The sequence below is a fragment of the Neolamprologus brichardi genome, chromosome 13 (genome assembly GCF_056152115.1).
Source record: "Neolamprologus brichardi isolate AB-2024 chromosome 13, ASM5615211v1, whole genome shotgun sequence".
Taxonomy (NCBI): Eukaryota; Metazoa; Chordata; class Actinopteri; order Cichliformes; family Cichlidae; genus Neolamprologus; species Neolamprologus brichardi.
Genome location: NC_142116.1, coordinates 4,371,097 through 4,390,000, shown reverse-complemented (window position 1 = coordinate 4,390,000; position 18,904 = coordinate 4,371,097). Strand labels below are relative to the sequence as shown.

The 18,904-nt window shown below is 39.2% G+C and overlaps 1 protein-coding gene across 1 annotated transcript in view; it reads right to left on the bottom strand.

The window, feature by feature from the left end:
• Positions 1 to 5,299, bottom strand: part of LOC102799377 (solute carrier family 22 member 7-like) — a 9,048-nt gene extending 3,749 nt beyond the window's left edge. Inside the window, exons 1-8 of the mRNA XM_087849677.1 lie at positions 5,259 to 5,299; positions 2,959 to 3,025; positions 2,466 to 2,869; positions 2,160 to 2,263; positions 1,801 to 1,955; positions 1,496 to 1,664; positions 1,235 to 1,355; positions 1 to 7 (exon numbers count right to left, since the gene is read on the bottom strand). The exon at positions 1 to 7 is cut by the window's left edge and continues 103 nt beyond it. Of these exons, the coding sequence (XP_087705803.1) occupies positions 1 to 7; positions 1,235 to 1,355; positions 1,496 to 1,664; positions 1,801 to 1,955; positions 2,160 to 2,263; positions 2,466 to 2,852 (943 nt within the window). The 5' untranslated portion in view covers positions 2,853 to 2,869; positions 2,959 to 3,025; positions 5,259 to 5,299. The remainder of the gene's footprint in view (positions 8 to 1,234; positions 1,356 to 1,495; positions 1,665 to 1,800; positions 1,956 to 2,159; positions 2,264 to 2,465; positions 2,870 to 2,958; positions 3,026 to 5,258) is intronic.
• Between the last annotated feature and the right edge of the window lie 13,605 nt (positions 5,300 to 18,904).

The window sequence follows — 18,904 nt, the reverse complement described above, 5'->3', positions numbered from 1 at the left end:
AAAGAGTCTGTAGAAAAACAGAAATAATAAGCAGTTAAACATGGATATTGATTTCTGGGCTAAATCTAAATTTTTATTGGGTTTTTTTTGTTGCTATTTTAATATGTTGGTTCGAAACAGGTCTCTCTTGTAAATGTTTTCAGTTTTCAGTTTTCAGTTTTATTTGTCATATGCAAGTTAGCACAGGGTCAACATTGCAATGAAATGTGTTTGACGAGCAGCAGTCACTCAGCAGCATGATACAGTAGGATAAAATATATTAAAATAAAATAAAATAAAATAAAATAAAATAAAATAAAATAAAATAAAATAAAATAAAAAAATAGAAAAATAGTAAGGAGCAAAATATTAGAGAGACATAGTAAAAGAGAAAAGATGACTAAATATATATGTATCTATAAATATAAATATATGTACACTAGTGATTAAATAAGAAAATCTTGAAAAGAAATATGACGAGAGGGCAGATGGGATATTGCACAGGAATGAGCAGCAGAAAATTACAGTATTGGGAATGAGACACAGAGTCTCAATGTTTTGTCCTTCAGAATGCTGAGGCACAAAACTCATATTGTATGTTTTGAAGAAGGTGATGAAACAGGAGGAATGACTGCAGTTTTAAGCGGTCTGTCAAGAAAAGTTCATTCAAGAACTCTGGAGTTTCACAAAGTGTGGACTAAGGCTGATGTCACTGTATCAAGAGCCACAATCCACATCAAACCTCTCCTGAACCAGAGACAAAGTCAGAAACATGTAACTTAGGCTAAGGAGAAAAAGAACTGAATCGTTGCTCATTGATACAAAGTCCATTGAACATCAAAGTTGAAGAGTGTGGATGAAGAGTGCACAGTATCCAAGTGTGTGAAGTCCAATGTGAAGTTTCTGCTGTGATGATTTGGGGTGCCATACAACTGTCTACCAAGAGATTTCAGAGCATTTCTTTAGTCTGCTCACAAGCTTTGTACGGATCCTGAATCTGTTTTCCTGTAGGACCTGGCGCCTTCTCACAGTGCAAAACTTGTTAATATTTTTGCTTGATTAACCCATGCAACTTAACTTTGTACTTAAGTAGAATTGTCAGGTATCTGTACTTTACTTGAGCAGTTTTTTTCTGACAACTTTTTACTTTTACTCGCTACATTTTTAATCGATTATCTTTACTTTCGACTCATTTTCTTACATTTTCAAAATGGGCTTGTTAGTTTTGGTTTGACGTATCTGAGGGAAGTCTTACCTCTAGTTTTTCTCTGGAAAGTTTTTGTCTTCTGTTGATGTTTGCACATTTGTCAAGATAAAACTGGGCCCTTTCCACTTTACCATTTGCTAAAAGCCAGCGAGCAGATTCAGGAATCCACCTACAATTATAATCATACAATACAATTACAACGATTCTAAGTCAGATGTGGGAAATACCCTTCCAAAAAAATGTCATGAATTAATGTTGTTATGAATGAAAAACATCTGTTTTGTTCCCCTGCTGTTGTACTTCACTTACCACCAGGTTAGAACTGCGAATCCTAACGGGGCTGTAACTGTCATGGTCAACGCCCGCCAGTCAGTGAGAAGAAAGGCAATCCCAGCCAGCAGCATGTAACCTCCAGACCAGGCCAGGCTGCCAATCACCCCAATAGTTGACCTATGACTTATGTCAGCCCACTCAATGGCTGAAAGGTATGACAAGTACCAAAATTAATGATTATTAGTTTATTGTTAATCATGAATTTTAAACCTACAACAGCTGATTTTAGGGGCGCAACATGTGATGTGTTAACATTTTTTGAAGGCAAAAAAGTCATTTACTGAGAACTATTGAGATGACGCTGATTCCTGTCAGTGAAAATCCAGTGAAAAATCTCAGCACTGCAAACAGTGTGTAGGAGTTTGCAAATGTGCTGGAGAAGCCGAACACGATCGACAAAATGTAAGAGACCAGAAGCATGGTTTTTCTCCCATACCTGGAAACAGCACAGGAAGTACATTTTCCCATAACAACCTACAAAGGCCTCAAAGGGGTTTCACAAATGTAAAAGTACAGTCATGTTTTTTAAGTGTGGTTTTGACCAAAGAATTATCACAACTATTATTCCTTATACGATAAATTGAACAATGGAAAAACAAATGCATCTCCAGCGTAAAGTGAACTGCTAGAATTGGCTTACTTATCACAGAAGAATCCAAAAGCTAGAGCTCCGATCATAACTCCAACGAAGAATATTGTGTTTGTGGTTTTTGTCTGGCTCTTTTTATCACAGACAAGGTTCCACTGGGAAAGAAACCCACAGAGGAAAGCATCATTTAATTTGATCCATTTAGAGACTAGTTTCTTCTATTCAGGCCAATGTAAGGGTCAATATTTTTTTAAATAAAATTTGAATTTCATGACAGTCAATTTATGTCACACACATCTGTGCATGTTTGTTTTTTTTGCAATATTAGTTTTTAGTCGTGCACTATTTTTACTGTACCTCTGTGGCCAGCGTGGAAATGAAGGTGGAATTGTCATAAACCCATCCACTCTGACACCAAACTGTGGGCAGGTCAGTGCGGTTGGAGCTGTTGGATAAAAGCTGAAACTGAGGCTCTGCGAACATCTCACAGGATTTCGGCTCCCCATCTTCTCGTACAGGAAGGCTGACAGTCAGTTTCTGCTCCCGAGTTAAATTTCTGAAGAGTTCTTCTGAAGACTTCTCCAGCGTGCTAATGTCACAGTGGTGAGGGGGCACAGCAGCAATGAAGTTATTTAGTAAGAAGTGACAGGGGAGGACCATCCGCGAGGTGCACAGCAGGATGAGGATGGCGATTTGGAAACGCCCAAACCCATCGATTTCCTCGAGGATGGTCTCAAACTTCATCTTTGCTCTGCTTATGACTGCAAAAGTAAGAGGTTTAGAGTTAGTTTAAAATGTCAGAAAGTTAAAGATGTGAACATGTATCAATACAAAGACTGAGATTACTCACCTGCATAAAAAGCTGCATAGGGTGCATGCACTCGAGCTGCAATGTCCTCTTCTGAGTTCTCTGCGCTCTTTTATATAATAGGGTTGGATTTAAGCTCTTCAGAAATTTGTCTGGCAAACTGACTTGATCATTAACTTCAGGGTGACTTTTGGCCGTCATTACATTGCAAAATACATCAAAGTCCAAGTTGGTACTCCAAGTTACACATTGGAGAAGCTAGTGCAAATGTGAAATGCCCCTTAACCCTCATGCTACATGAACGTAAGGGCAATAAAATGTAAATAATGCAAACCGCAAAACCGAGCAAACAAATGATCTCCATAAAAAGCTTGTGACATTTCCCTTCATAAAATCAGTAAGCGAAAGTGACTCTGGGAAAGGGCGAAATGTTCTTACTCTGATCTCAGTGTCTCGGGGTCTCTGTGTGGGCACCTTCTACAAAGTTCAAAGTTCAATAGAATGTAGATTTTAAGGCAAATGCCTCAAACAAGCTAGGCTGGTTAGTAAACCATCCACTGATAACCCTCAGCCACATTTTAACTTACAAGTGTTAGTCCTTCTTCCAAGAACAATTGAGCTTCAGACACGCCCCACTCTGCATACGTTTAGGACAGAAATTATGTAATGCTCGAGGGTCACTAGTCAGCAAATATGACAATTAAAATAACTGATTGGATAGCACTTCTAAGATATTAATTCTCTCACAGTTTACACCTGTGTACATTATTAAATTGAGCTTTAGTCATGAACTGTTTTATTTCTCATCTGTTTCTAATGTATTGATGTTTCACCTTTCTTCATTGCATAACAGTCAAATAACAATGTAAAAATCAGAAACAGATACATCTAAAAAAGAGTTAAGAAATACTACTTTAATTCACACAGATAAACTAAAAAACAAAACAAAAAAAACCATACTAGATGTAGTTAGAGCCCAACTTGCCTTGCCAGGTTAAGATGTGATTGAAACATGTCAGTTTAATCAATTACAATTTAACATGTCAGTTTAATCAATTACACAGAACAGTACAACATGTATATATGTAGCTGTAGCTCAGGTGGCAGAGCGGGTCAGCCACTAATCAGAAGATCGGTGGTTCAATCCGCTGCCTCCTGGCTGCCAAATATCCTTGGGCAAGATACTAACCCCATGTTTGCCTACTGGTGGTGGTCAGAGGGCCCGGTGGCGCCAGCCTCGCCTCTGTCAGGGCCCCAGGGCAGCTGTGGCTACAACGTAGCTTGCATTGTGAATGTGTGTGTGAATGACTGAATGTAGTGTAAAGCGCTTTGGGGTCCTTGGGGACTGAGTAAAGCACTATACAAATGCAGGCCATTTACCATGCCAGGCCATGTTTGTTTTACTTGGCTACATGTGTGTCAGTGGATGTTTCAACCAACCAAGCTTGTTTAATTATTTAAGAGCAACAATAGAGGAACTGCAAATGTTACAAGCAATTCCACTGAAGAACCATCTGCACACTGCACAAAAATTACTTTTCAGGTTTACAATTTCCCGCTACTTGGAAAATTAAAGAGTAGAGGTCAAATATCATGCAATTTGAATTTGAAAATTGCATTTTATGCTGGATACTATTACAGGTCATCGAATCCCCACTGAATCAAAATTAAATTAATATTTAAGAAAGAGGGGGCCTCTGAAAATTAGCATCTACTTCACCATTTTTGAAAATAGTCAGAGGTTAAAATGTATTTGAGTTATTTCTGGTTTTAGTAAACAACTTTTGATCAAATAGCTGAACCGCTTTTTGAAGCATTTTTATATGTTTTTTTCCCCAGCTACAGATGTGAGAGACAGAATGTAAAAGTTAGCAGTGCCATGCTATCATGCTGCTTTTGTGATTTTTGTTTGGGAGTTGACCTGCGCAAATACGCATGATGATAAAGCACTGTAATTTGGAAGCTCAAATTTGCATCAGCAAGATATTTCCTCATGTTCAAAACATTCTCCTCATTGAAATTATATCACAAACCTCTGTGATGATTTTAAGCAATCTGGTGGGACAACATTTGGCTGTAAAAATCATTCTAAATTTGGGAATAAACATGTCTTCAGGCATGAGATTGCGTGTGTGTTTTTATGGGGCAAAAAAGTCCATCAGAGGCACAGTTCTTAATTGGAGTAAGACACATGTTCTAAATATTGGGATATAAGTAAATACACTGTAGATATTTTCCACATCAAGTAGTAATAGATGAAAAAAGGGGAAAGCGCATAATTTTGTTTTGAATAACTTTTTGTAAGAAGAATTTAAACCATTAACTTACATTACTTAACTTACCTGCAAAAGTCTTGAGCCACTTTCTTCTTTGCTTCCAAGGAGCCAGAGTTTCTTGCGTGTTTTTAAAGTGTTCTTGAGAAATAGTTCTTCAAACTTTCTGAAGGTTCTTTTGTTTGCTTCTCAGTTAAGCCACTTATCAGGCACGTGAAGGGGGGGGGGGGGGGGGGGGGGGGGGGGGCTAGAGGGGCTTGAGCACCCGCCCCTTTCCTGATGGGTGCCCAAAGTGCCCTTTTGTTGAGGCAACTTTTTTTTTTTTTTTTAAATTATTATTATTATTTTTTTTTATGTGTGTGTGCGTGCGGAGTCCTGTCTGTGCCCCTCAACAATAATATTTAACTATTAATCACAGTTTTGCTAAATAAAAGGATCTGGCTTGCATCAGTCACATGATCACATTTAACCAATGATCGCCCTTGTCGGCAGAACGCGCTGGTTACGAGCCGGGAACGAGCTCACAAAAAGCACGCGCATTTTTAGCGGTCCGGAGCTGTAGGAGAAACACAAATTAACTCAGAAACACAGACTGATGCGACAAAACCAGTAAGTAGGTGTACAGCGTAAACTGTAGTGTATAGCACACAGGAGTATTAGCTTATTACGTACACGTTGGTAAGCTGACAAACATTACCTGTCCTTTTATTAACTGCACAAGTAGTGCTGGTCATAGCTGCTAGCTACCTGGCTGTCATGGGTCTGTAGCTCTGTCACCGTTTTAGAGAACATATTTAGTTTTAAAGTAAGTTTCCGGGCTTTTCCTGCCTTATTGGGGGATTATATTTCACTAAAAAAGGATCTAATATGCATGTCCACATAATTATGCATTATTATAATTATAATATATTAAAAAACACACGCTGTATTTTAAAGAACATACATTAAGAAGCAGATTATATTAGATTTATATTTTAAATAAGACGAAATTTGGATTTTACAGCAGTAAAATTATTGTATCTTTACAGTTTAATAAGCTTTGCCCCTGCACAGAGTGGATAGTGAAACAAATGGAATCATCATAAATACATTATTTCATATTTATTACTTCCCCCTCCTCATTGCTTTATTATTGTAGCTCTAGTAATAAATAATAATGTAAGGGTTCTGCATCAGCACCGTGATGCCCATAGTATATACAGTATTCTGAAGAAGGTCTAAAATGTCACTGTGTGTGCGTGCATGTGTGTGTTTTATTTAGATGGATTTTTTTTTTTTTTAAATATTACTCATGATATAACATTGTCCAGACATGGCTGGTAAGGACATGAGGAGGAAACAGTAGGAGCTGTGTGAGGCTACTAAAGGCAGGGCTATAACATTTTCTGTCATCATTTTATTATAGATTAAGTGCAAGAGTTGTTAGGTGTGGATAATTAGATTATAGTTTATTGCAATAGCAAGTTGTGCCTTGTTCTCAGATAGACAGCAAGTGGAGAGTGATATATGAAATGATGGGATGGAAGGAAGAAGAGAAGCAAAGAGTGATTCACAGGCAGAGCCTAATTTATTTCTCACAGTTTTTTGTGTCCTTATGGTTCCAAGCGCTGTCACCAATCTTTGCATTTTGTTATTATCTCATGACACTTGTTTAATCAGCTACCATCTCTCCTATGGACTTTTTAATGTCTACAGTCTCAGATCAACACAGCCCTGCCCTTCCCATATTAGATTCTTGATGAATGTGTGCTGTTGTTATTCAGCCTGGTTCAATGTGCCCCTTTTTAACTTTGAGCACCCGCCCCTTTAAACCTCTCTGCACGGCCCTGCCACTTACCACTGACCTATCAATCAATCAAGCATAAAAAGGCACTTAAACTCAACAGACAAACCAATGTTGAGAAGTAGAGCAGAGCAAATAAAGAATTATGCCTAAACATATAAAAGGGACCATAGTGGCTTTTTTCATACGAAGTTTTAAAACTGGTAAATTTGAATTGAAAGTGACATCACTGGACAACACTTTTTAGAGGGACTGTTTAGTTTTGAAGCTCTTCCATCCAGGTTTTACTTCAGTGCTATGAAGTAAAAATGGACTACATCTAGAGAAGAGCATTCCAGGGTGATGACCCGCAGTTGCAAATACAAGTAAAACATAACCATCCTACATAATTTACATTTGAGTAATCAATTGCTATTTGTCTTTTTCTTTAGCCTTTTTATACTAGAAGAATAATGAAAAATGGGAAAAGCAAAACACATCCAAATTGGAAATGTAGTTAATTTTAGAAGTTTAAAAATGTTTACCTTTGTTTTTATTTTTTCAGCCCAATAATAGATTATTGTATTATAATACCTAAAGAATTAATTAATGTATTAGAAATTATTAGAATACATTAAGTATTCTAATACATTAGAATACTATGTATTATGTATTAGAATACATTAAGATTAGGCTTAAAACTTTCCTTTCCGGTAAAGCATATAGTTAGGGCTGTATCAGGTGACCCTGAATCATCCCTTAGTTATGCTGCTATAGGCATAGGCTGCTGGGGGACTCCCATGATGCATTGAGTTTTTCTTCTTTAGTCACCCTTTTTACTCACTATGTATTAATAGACCTCTCTGCATTGAGTCAAATCTGTTATTAACCTCTGTCTCTCTTCCACAGCATGTCTTTATCCTGTTTTCCTTCTCTCACTCAAACTGGTTGCAGCAGATGGCCCCGCCCCTCCCTGAGCCTGGTTCTGCCGGAGGTTTCTTCCTGTTCAAAGGGAGTTTTTTCTTCCCACTGTCGCCAAAGTGCTTGCTCATAGGCGGTCATATGATTGTTGGGTTTTTCTCTATATGTATTATTGTAGGATCTACTGTACAATATAAAGCGCCTTGAGGTGACTGTTGTTGTGATTTGGCGCTGTATAAATAAAATTGAATTTAAAAAAATTACATTAAAGGTATATAAATGTATAAATTATAACTGTTGGCTAAATTTGACAATCTGTATTTAATGACTGAGCAAGTGTTTTGTTTTAGTCATCTGAAACTGATTGAAGTCATGCTCAAGTACGACGGGTATTTGTTACGGCAGTGACCACATTTGGACACTAGGTGGTGGTGTAGCCTCTTCTTATAAAGATAAATTAAGCTCAGCATGCTACAGCAGGTGAAATGACAGGATTAACACACTGAACAACTTAATGTTGTTCTTAACAACATTAAGAACAACTGGAGAAGTTGTAAAAATGTAAACGCACAGGACATAAAAAGGGATACAAGTCCTTTTGGACTTTGATTGTTTGCGGTTTGTTAATCAACAGAGTAAACCAGCAGCCCACACTAAAAGCAATTAATGTGACTGATACACAGCAGTAAGAGTTGTAAGAAAGCAAAGAGTTTCTACGATACTATATAAAAGTCCTCAAGCAAACCCTTTTAAAAGGGAAAAAATCAGAAAAATAAGGCCCTTAAAAACTTTTATTATCTTACATTCTTTCTGTGTGTAAACGACTGTTGATTAAATGCATCTAAATGCTGAAACTGGAGAAATCTCTCCCTTGGTTTCAATTTAACAGGTAAACCTTGTTATCAGTGCATTTCACTTCAACCCATTTCAAAGGATGAATTAGAGTGGAAACTGTGAGCCGGGCCTGCTCGGATCACTTCTGAAAGAATGGTCAAAAATTCCCATAAACACACACTTAAACCCTGTGGAAAGCTTTCCCAGAAGAGTTGAATGTCAGGAGATCCTGAAGCCTCAGAACATGAAGAAAGAAATTTCATTTTAACATCATTTGTTATTTAATATTTTTTATTGCTTTGTTCTAAAATTCAGAAAATGGAAGAAAAAAAACAAGAAAAAGTAAGTCAATTAATTTATATATTTTTAATGTTTCCTAGTTAAGACAACAACTAAACTTAAACACACTGTTTTGAATAATCATACATGTTCGTGTATTTTAAAGAACGTGAAGATTTGTGTCAACTCAGAGAGGAAAGCTTTATGAATGTATATACACGGAGAAGTGCTTTCTAAATGACAATCTTTTATTTTTTACATGAAGTTCAATATTGAGTACACATACAGACAAATGCACACATGAAAAGCATCTGAGCAGTCAAAGAGAGAAGCGTTCTCATGAGAAAGCTGATGTTTACCCTGCGGAAGCTATACAGTCTGCACTGTCTGTGGCTTTCACTTAAACACACACACTGACGGATGAAACGTCTCCCCGGCCATATGTCTGTGTGCTTCCCCTACGCACAGGAAGTGCCCTCGAGGGCGCCGAGAGGTTAATGAAGCCACACTAACACAAGGTCAGAAAATGTAGCACATTGAATAACAAAATAACTGGAATGTAAGATTTTTTGCTTATAACTTTTAATTTCGGAATATAAAGATGAATAAGTAATAATAGTATTGAATTAACTAAAACTCAGCATTTAAATTGTGATTGTAATTTACTTAGAAGAAAGAGCTTTGTATTGAGCCATCGAAACCACAAAACCACAACTTTGCTATTCTGGTTTATTCAGTCTGCTGAGACAGTGCCATTTTTGGCCAAAGGCATTTATTTTCATTGCTCGAGCTCGGCGACATACAGCAGACAGATGTGGTTGTGTAGTAATTGGTGCACATAATAAAGCACTTAGTAGTTAAAGAGCAAGATATTTCTGTAAGGAACTAGTAGACACCATCTGCTACAATAAGCAGCTTTATTTATACAGCACAGCTCTTCAACAAGTTAGTTCAAAGGTCGTTACAAACACAGGGGTGACAAAAAAAAGCCAGAAACAATATTAATTGCTTTAGCGTGGTGTTGGGCCACCTCATTGTACCAGAGCAGATTCAGTTTCTCCCATGGGGGGTTAAAAAAGTATCATAAAGTAAAGGTTATCGCTCATAACAACTTTATAATTATTTGCAAAGGATCCATTATTTTTCCTTATACTTGTTGTTTGCCACCTGTCTGCAGGTGGAGCAGCAACCTCTAGTGCTGAAAAGCTGTGAAATGCTAATATAAAAGTACCTTTTAATGTGAGCAGTAATCCATTTGTTTTTTATATTGGAGCTATTCTGCTCATTCTCAGCTTCATATTTTAATTCTTGGAATCCACTACAGTTGATTTGAATAAATCCCAGTTTAGAAATGAAGCATTTGTATGTTATACTTGGCCATGATGCAGTCCTTCAGCTCATTTTGCATGAAATAAGCCATTTTTGCTACCCTCCCTTTAAATCAATCTTTCGTCTGATTGGCTCTCCCTTGCAAATAGAAGGTGTGAAGAGCATGTAGGCAGGGTTTTCTGTGCTCAAAGCCAGAGCTGTGTCTGGTGAAAGTGAGGCTGTTCTGGAGAGAAGACCACCTGCGGGCCTGGCAGGTTCCCCGCGCACCCGACCTCCGACCCCAGCTAGGTAGATCTCTCCCGCACGTTGTCCACCACCCCAGGCCGAGCACGTCTTTCCAACGCTTCAACCTCCGGCTCCAGCTGGGCAGGACCTGCTGGCTCCTCAACCTCTGAGCAGGTGAATGCACAGGTGGTGGGGGTGGAAGTTGTTCAGCTGAGCTCCTCCAGGAAACAGGCACGGGTGCAGGCTCTTGCCGGGCACTAGCTGCTCCCACCCACGGAGTGTGTACAGGTGCAGAGGGAGGCTGTGCCTTGGGTGCCCTCACCCTGGGAACTGGCACAGGTGTCAGAGTAGACCAGACCTCAGCCACTCCCACACACTTGGGAGTTATCTATATCACTGACTTTAGCTCATTAGCTAGTTAGCAGTCACAGAAGCAGACAGCTAATAGTATTTATGAATACTGGTACTTATCCAGCCAATGGAGGCAAAACCTGTGCTATCATAGCAAAAAATAATTTTAGTTTTCACTAAAATGGAAAGTCATATTAAACCAAAATCAAAATTATTTTCAAATTGAGACAGCAAAATATTCCTGACTTATCTGGTTACAGCAGTTAACCAAAAAAAGTAACAATTCTTCTACTGAAACACTTTATTTTGATAAAAGCATTAATATTTACCACAGCCCCACATGAAGCCTGTCAGTGTAATGGCTGCCCTCCCTCTCACTTTTCCCTCCTTTTGGGGTTCTTGCTCCCACAATGCATTTCAGCAATTAAGCAATATAGAGAAAACTCCTCTAGATAACCAATATGGAAAATTTCTTCACATTTATAAAGTACATCGTACATTTTTAAAGAACGTTTTTACAGCGAAGGTTGAAGTCAAAGCAGCTTGCAAAGAAAAGCGTCTGGACTTCTTTAAGTTGCTTGAAGACGTTTCACGCTCAGAAGAAGCTTCTCAGATGAGAGGTGAAACGCCTTCAAGCAACTTAAAGAAGTCCAGACGCTTTTCTTTGCAAGCTCCTTCGTCTACGATGACCTGGATGACTGAGAACCTTCACAGACAGTGAAGGTTGAAATTGTTTTACATCTGGATGAAAATATGGCTGACTTAAGTGTGGTTCTAAAATGAAAGAAACGAGAACATAAGGTAAATTTTAGTATTTTAGATAAACAGAAAATGAATCATAAAGTATAAAGCAATAAAGAGGATTGAAAAACAGCGACAATGAAAAGAAAAGGGAAGAGTAAAAAACACCATTTCGGTCAGGCTAAAGTTTGGTGATGTATTTTAATGATCCAATCTGTTTGATTGCAACAGATTTCTAGAACATAATAAAAGCTTGAATCTTACCGTACCCTTGTATCATCTGTTGTTAGACTGCAGCACAGTGTAAAACTAAGAAATTACTTTACAGTCTCATTTTATGGTAATTCCTCTGTAAAATCACAACTCAACACTATTGTTTCCTACTTCTGAGGTACTTGTATAAGTAAGAAACAGAAGAAAAACTTTTTCTTAAATCTCTCACCAATTATTTCTTTATTTACAGTGTGTGAAGGATGTGTTATAAATGTAGTGTTTTTATGTTTATTAACCCTTTAAAACCGGTCAGAGCTGCACGCTCCGTTTTGCGCAACTACTTTTAAATCCTTGTAGAACTGCAACCACGTAAGCTAGCGCAATAATTTTTTTTGCATATGAAACCGGAGGAGTTGTACTTACATCTTATGCCATCAGCTTGTCCTAGGTCACAGTTTCCTTCCACACACTTCCTACGTTAGAATAGACGTCAGCGTGAACTATCGCATGTCCGCCATTACCTGCCCAAAACCGGAAGTGACGTCATTTTCGCGGAAATGTAGTTTTTTACCATCAAGGCCTCATGAGCCTATACTGGTGTTTTTAAAAGTTATGTTTGACTTTATGACTTTCTGTGTCGTTTCTGGGATGTTTAGAACTAAAATTGCACTGCTGGAAATAGTTTATTTTGATGCATATGCTGCTTTTTTGCAAATTTGCACTATAATATTTTTTTTTCGTTTTTCCTGCAGTATATAAAAATTGGTGTATTTCAAAAATAAAACTATGAAGACACTCAAAATAAATTTCCTGTGGTGGGAAACTATTTTGTGCAACTTTTTTGTATTTACAGTTTTGAGGGATAAGCCTCTTAAATTTCTCTAACTAGAAATATATGTTAAAAAACAAAAACGATTTTCAATTTTTTTGTAGTTTATTGCACTTTCTTGCAATTTATGTAATTACTATGCACTTAATGCAGACATATTATTAAAATTTGGGCTATAATGGTTGTATTGATGTATAGCAACTTGAAATGCTCCCAAAAATGGCTCTACAGCATGTAAAAATATAATATAAGCTCTGGCGGACTTGGTTCTATGGTAGGTCTTAAAGGGTTAATAGGGGATTACCCCTGACCGCTTTGCCACCCTGTCCCATCAAACGGCTTATTTTTGTCGCCTTTCCTGATCAGGCAAACTGGGCTCTGATGGGGTCAAACAGTAGAATGATTAAATAATCATTGCGTAAGCTCTTTGTCTTTGTGCTTCCCAGATCAGAACAGTTCCTGAAAACAAAATTCTAGACTGGAAATGGTTTGATTTGGCCAAGCATTGTATGAATGCTGAGTGACTGTATTCCCACAGAAAACAGATTGGCAGTACTTATGTGATGTCAGATAGCCATTGTCTTACTGTGTCACAGTAAAAAATAGCTGGGTTCCAGCGTAGCAGACATTGCTGATTATTCATAAAGAATTAATTGTTTTGAATAGCCATTTCCCCGAATGGGGAAAATTACACAGAAAGCTGAGACTTCTCACTTCAACAAATATCTGCTGTTAGTCAGTTTTACTGTTTTACTTACCATCAAGGCAAAAAGTTTTGGCAATGGCACAAATTTTGTGTTTCATTTTACTGCTTCAGTTTTTATTTGGTTTATATTTGTCGATGACATTCACACAATGCTAGCATCACAGGCTAAACACAGAAATGTCACCAGCATCGCTAAGGGGTCAAATTTCGCTAGCTGACTGGTCAGGTCCCACCCCCAGGTGTGTGCGGCTGTACTGAGCAGGGATTTTTCCTCAGCAACGTTTGCTGGACAAGGATTTGGGTAAAATAAATGTTTATTGGATATTTATATGGTCTGAAGTCAGAAACAGTTAAACAAATAAAAATGTTCAGACACAGTTTTGAGAGAGATAATGAAGTTAATATAAACACTGAATTCTTTGGAAAGTATTCGATTGTGTTGATGTTTGGCTGTTTTTGTGTGCAGCCAAGATTTTCAGTCTCATCTTTGGTCAGCTCAGCTTTTCTTGTACTGCGTCTCAACTATTATCTAGAATTGTGGCATGGTTAAAATCAGTGCTAATAATGACAATTCTCATATAAGCACTTTTCCAGTAACACTGTTCTGAGTCCCGACATTGTTCCTTATATTTCTATCACAAAGACAGGTGCTAATAGCAGCAAAAACTAGCACTGACCTGGTACCAAAACTGCGGTCGTGTCCAAATTCATGGGCTGCATCCTCCTGAGGCCGCATTTGTAGACCGATTACGTCACAGCGACGCGCCGAAGGCTGTCCAAATTCGTAGACTCCTCCGAATGCAGCCGACAAATGCGTCCTCCTTTTCCCCGAATTTGAAGGATGGGTCGGGTGTGTCCTTCGTGGCCTACCATATCCCAGAATTCATAGTTCCCAAGTACCCCACCCAAACTCCAGTTTCCAACAATGGCGGCTGCTACTAAGTTTTAAAATTACTCATACTAATCTTTCTGGGTCACAAAATAAACTTTTAACATATTTTCAGGCGAGAAAGTAGCTGTGTAAACATCAAATATCTGCTCGGTTTATCAAGATATCGCATATTTGCAAAAGCGCTTTGATGTTTTCGGAGACGTCTGCTACCCACCAGCTCGATAGCAAGCCGGGAGCTCGAGGGTCACTGATGCGGCCGAGAACGGCACAACTCCCGGCACATCATTTTCAGATCACCGCGGACTTTCGCTGCTCGGGTTAATTGTAATATATAAATCACTTAGACAACCTAAAAATGTTATTGTTGGGCTTTTTTCAGTGTTTTGTTTGTTCGTGAGTAAATCGGTTTGGCTGAGATTAAAGTTATTAGATTAGATTAGATAAAATAAAACTTTATTAATCCCCGGGTGGGTTCCTCCTTGGTTTTTATACAGCTGACTAAACTTCAAACAGAAAACTGATTAAACAGAAGTGTGAGACAGTCGAGAATTTACGCCAGTGTCCTGTTATATTTTAGAAAGCAAGGAGCAGACGGCCGAGTTTATTAAACTCCACCGAGACAGCGGTGACGCTAATCAGAAGGCTAGACCGTCCAATTTCACAGCCGTTTACTTCCGGCCTACCCGACCTTCTGAGGACCCGGCCCACGTAGACCGCGAAGGCCGGGTCCTCAGGAGGATGCAGCCCATGAATTTGGACACGACTCTGTGCCAAAGTCAAAGGAAAAATGGACACCTGTGAATATAGGAGGGGCTAGGGGTATTCTACCTGCTATGACTTTTTCCCCCCAAAAATTACTTCAGTGTATGCTAGTAATGCAATGTAAAGTTTGGCCTGTTGAAATGTTGCCTGTGTGTGATACCCTGAGGGAAACTTCCAGTCATGCAGAATGGAAATCAGACACCAAGCTCCTCTTAAAGAAACTAAGTGTCTTTTAAGTACATTTTGTCGTCTTTAATTTTTACTTGCATTTAGCAGAAAGCAGTTCCAAAGTATTACTGTCCAAGCATTGATGGTCCAAAGCACACGCTCCTCCAGGGAGCCTATGTGTGCTCAGCAGAATTTATTCTCTCCATTATATTTACACCAGAGCCATCTCTGCTGTAGAGATAGCAGAGATCCTTAAACTATAATTTCAGCATCCTTTAAAGGAATAGTCTAAGGCAGACGTTCCCAAAGTGTGGGGCCCGCCCCCTAGGGGGGGCGCAGAGCCATTGCAGGGGGGGCGCGGCATGAAAAGGGAAAAAAAAACAAAAAAAACAATGCTGCTAGCATGGGGCGCCTACACGAACGCAAAGCAGGAGATGAAGCATAGCTGAATATGTTTCCAAATCAACTTCATTCTAAGGATTCTAAGGGAAGCATATCTTCCCTTTGTTTTAACCTGCACAAGTGCCGAGGTAGGTCTCCCCTGCAGAATTGGTTTTCCCTTTGTCGGGAGCCAGCCCATTCTCACTCCCGAGGCGTAACATGCTGACGTTTTTTCACGTTTCGCGGGCTGTTCAAATCATGGACAAACAGGATCCCACATTCTTGATTTTTAGTTCAAACACTTGTTGTAATGACTAACTACTCCTGACATGTTGGAGATGTTTGCTCTTTATACAGTAAAGTTACAGTGGGATACAAATAATATCAGGCTGATCCTGCCAGGATTTGTTCCCCCTGTCTAAATCACGGACAAACAGTATCCCACAGTTGTTCATGTTTTTAAACCCATTTTGCATAGAGAGGCATTTTTTTTTTGAAAAATGTATTGATTGCAATGTTGAATATTATTACACAGGAAAAAAACAACTACATGTAAAATAATCACACCGTGACGCCTCTGCCTTTGTAAATAGACAGTAACTGCGTGTTTATATGTAAGCCTGTAAAACCTGAAGATAGAGACAAAATACTGTTAATCTGACTATCTGCCATTCTGCAATTCCTCTCATGTAAACAATAACGTGGCGCACAGTTGACGTGAAAAAAGGCACATGAACTCTAATCCTCATCCACACGTAAACGCAAAAAATTAGTTTTAAAAAATCTCCATTTTCGCCGTTTATGTGTGGACGAAACAGCTGCGTTTTCAAAAATACCCGTGTAGGTGTGGACGTAGTGTAAATTAGTTAGCAGTTTATTTTCTTAGATTACTTGTTTTTGCTTAATTGTTTACTAAATGTTTGAGGTGTGAAATAAACCGCAATTGAGCAAAATATGGGTGTGTGTGGTTGGAGGACGTATTAGTGCGTGCGTGTGTGTGCGTGCGTGCGTGCGAGGGGGGGGGGGAGGGGGGGGCGCGAACATTTTTCTGTAAAACAAAGGGGGGCCCAGCGAAAAAAGTTTGGGAACCACTGGTCTAAGGAGCGTGGAAAGAAAAGCATCTGGACTTCTTTGAGTTGCTTGAAGACGTTTCACCTTTCATCTGAGAAGCTTCTTCAGTTCTAAGGTCAAATGGGGGAGAGTCCCAGATTCAAACCCAGTGGGAGTTTCCCCCCAAAGAGGGACAAAAGGACCCCCTGATGATCCTCTACCTAATCACATGAGCCAAGGTGTGAAACTGGGTGTAGGTCACAATCAGCCAGGGTTTCAGGTGAGTTCATTGTGAAACCTGGCCTCACCCTATCATGTGACTTCCTGAGGTCAGATGGCCCAGGGTGTGAGTGGGCGTTAAGGCGTCTGGGAAGGGATCTCAAAACTGGATTATAGATGGCAGACAGTTGGTGTTGTAAACCACCGCCTCTGTTCAAAGATGGTCGCTCACAGTGGACATAGATGGCTTCTTTCACTCCTCTTTCAAACCACACCCGCTTTCACACCTTGGCTCTTGTGATTAGGTAGAGGATCATCAGGGGGTCCTTTGTCCCTGTTTGGGGGGAAACTCCCACTGGGTTTAAATCTGGGACTCTCCACCATTTGACCTTAGAACTGAAGAAGCTTCTCGGATGAGAGGTGAAACGTCTTCAAGTAACTCAAAGAAGTCCAGACGCTTTTCTTTCCAAGCTCCTTTGACTACGATGACCTGGATGACTGAGAACCTTCACAGACTTTAAAGGAACATATACTGAGAAAATTAATTCTAACCGCTGTTGGGATCCAGTAACTTGGCTGTCAAAACAAGATGTAAGGTATACCACGACTCTCTTTCTATCTCTCTCATGTTCTAATCTAAAAGTGCTCTGTGATTTTAACATGGGAAAGTGCCTGTTTGTTTACAGCGTGATTTGAGCTATACTGGGGGGGTCAGTCCCAGCTGAAGCAACGCAGTGTCTTGGGACTGAATCGGAAAAAAACAAACTGTTCCTGGATCAGCGTGTTGGAAAACAAGCTGAGTCCCCACAGCATTAGGCTAATATAAGAGTGGACAGAGAAAGGTTTTGACAGAAAAAAATGACTGAGTCAGGTCACACCCTTACAAACGTTAGTTTCCTCTTTTTATCAGCTTATCTGTTGACGCTTCTCATAAGTAAAATAACATTGTGTTTTTGAGGGTAATATGAAGCTTTGAGAAGCTCATAATATTATTCGCAAATATTGATTTGATCCGAATAATAAAGAAATATATATAAATTACTGACAGATGAATCTTTGAATCTATTTCATAACAACTCACCTAAATGACAAAATATATCAAAAAATGTCTTGATGCATGCTCAATCATCCAGGTAAGTAAATCTCCAAAAGTTGATTTTGTTCATCAGCGTTTTTCAGTGGGAGTACATTTGCTGTCTTAAATAATCAGGCCCCATCTTATCTTAATGACCTTGTAGTACCATATCACCCTATTAGAGCACTTCGCTCTCGCTCTGCAGGCCTACTTGTTGTTCCTAGAGTATTTAAAAGTAGAATGGGAGGGAGAGCTTTCAGTTTTCAGGCCCCTCTTCTGTGGAACCAGCTTCCAGTTTGGATTCAAGAGACAGACACTATCTCTACTTTCAAGATTAGGCTTAAAACTTTCCTTTTTGCTAAAGCATATAGTTAGGGCTGGACCAGGTGACCCTGAATCCTCCCTTAGTTATGCTGCAATAGACGTAGGCTGCCGGGGGATTCCCATGATGCATTGAGATTTTCCTTTCCAGTCACCTTTCTCACTCACTATGTGTTAACAGACCTCTCTGCATTGAATCATATCTGTTATTAACCTCTGTCTCTCTTCCACAGCATGTCTTTATCCTGTCTTCCTTCTCTCACCCCAACCGCTCGCAGCAGATGGCCCCGCCCCTCCCTGAGCCTGGTTCTGCTGGAGGTTTCTTCCTGTTAAAAGGGAGTTTTTCCTTCCCACTGTCGCCAAAGTGCTGCTCATAGGGGGTCATATGATTGTTGGGTTTTTCTCTGTATCTATGAAGCGCCTTGAGGCGACTTTTGTTGTGATTTGGCGCTATATAAATAAAATTGAATTGAATTGAATTGAATTTGCATAATGACTGAAACTGTTTATAAGGTTGGGGAAACCTGCAGTCAGCTGAGACTGAAGAAGTCACTTGGATGAGTGACGAAACATTTCTCCCACTGAAAACGCTACGTCCAGATGAACAGAATCAACTTTTGGAGATATCATGGCTTGGTGCATTAACTCCACTGGTTG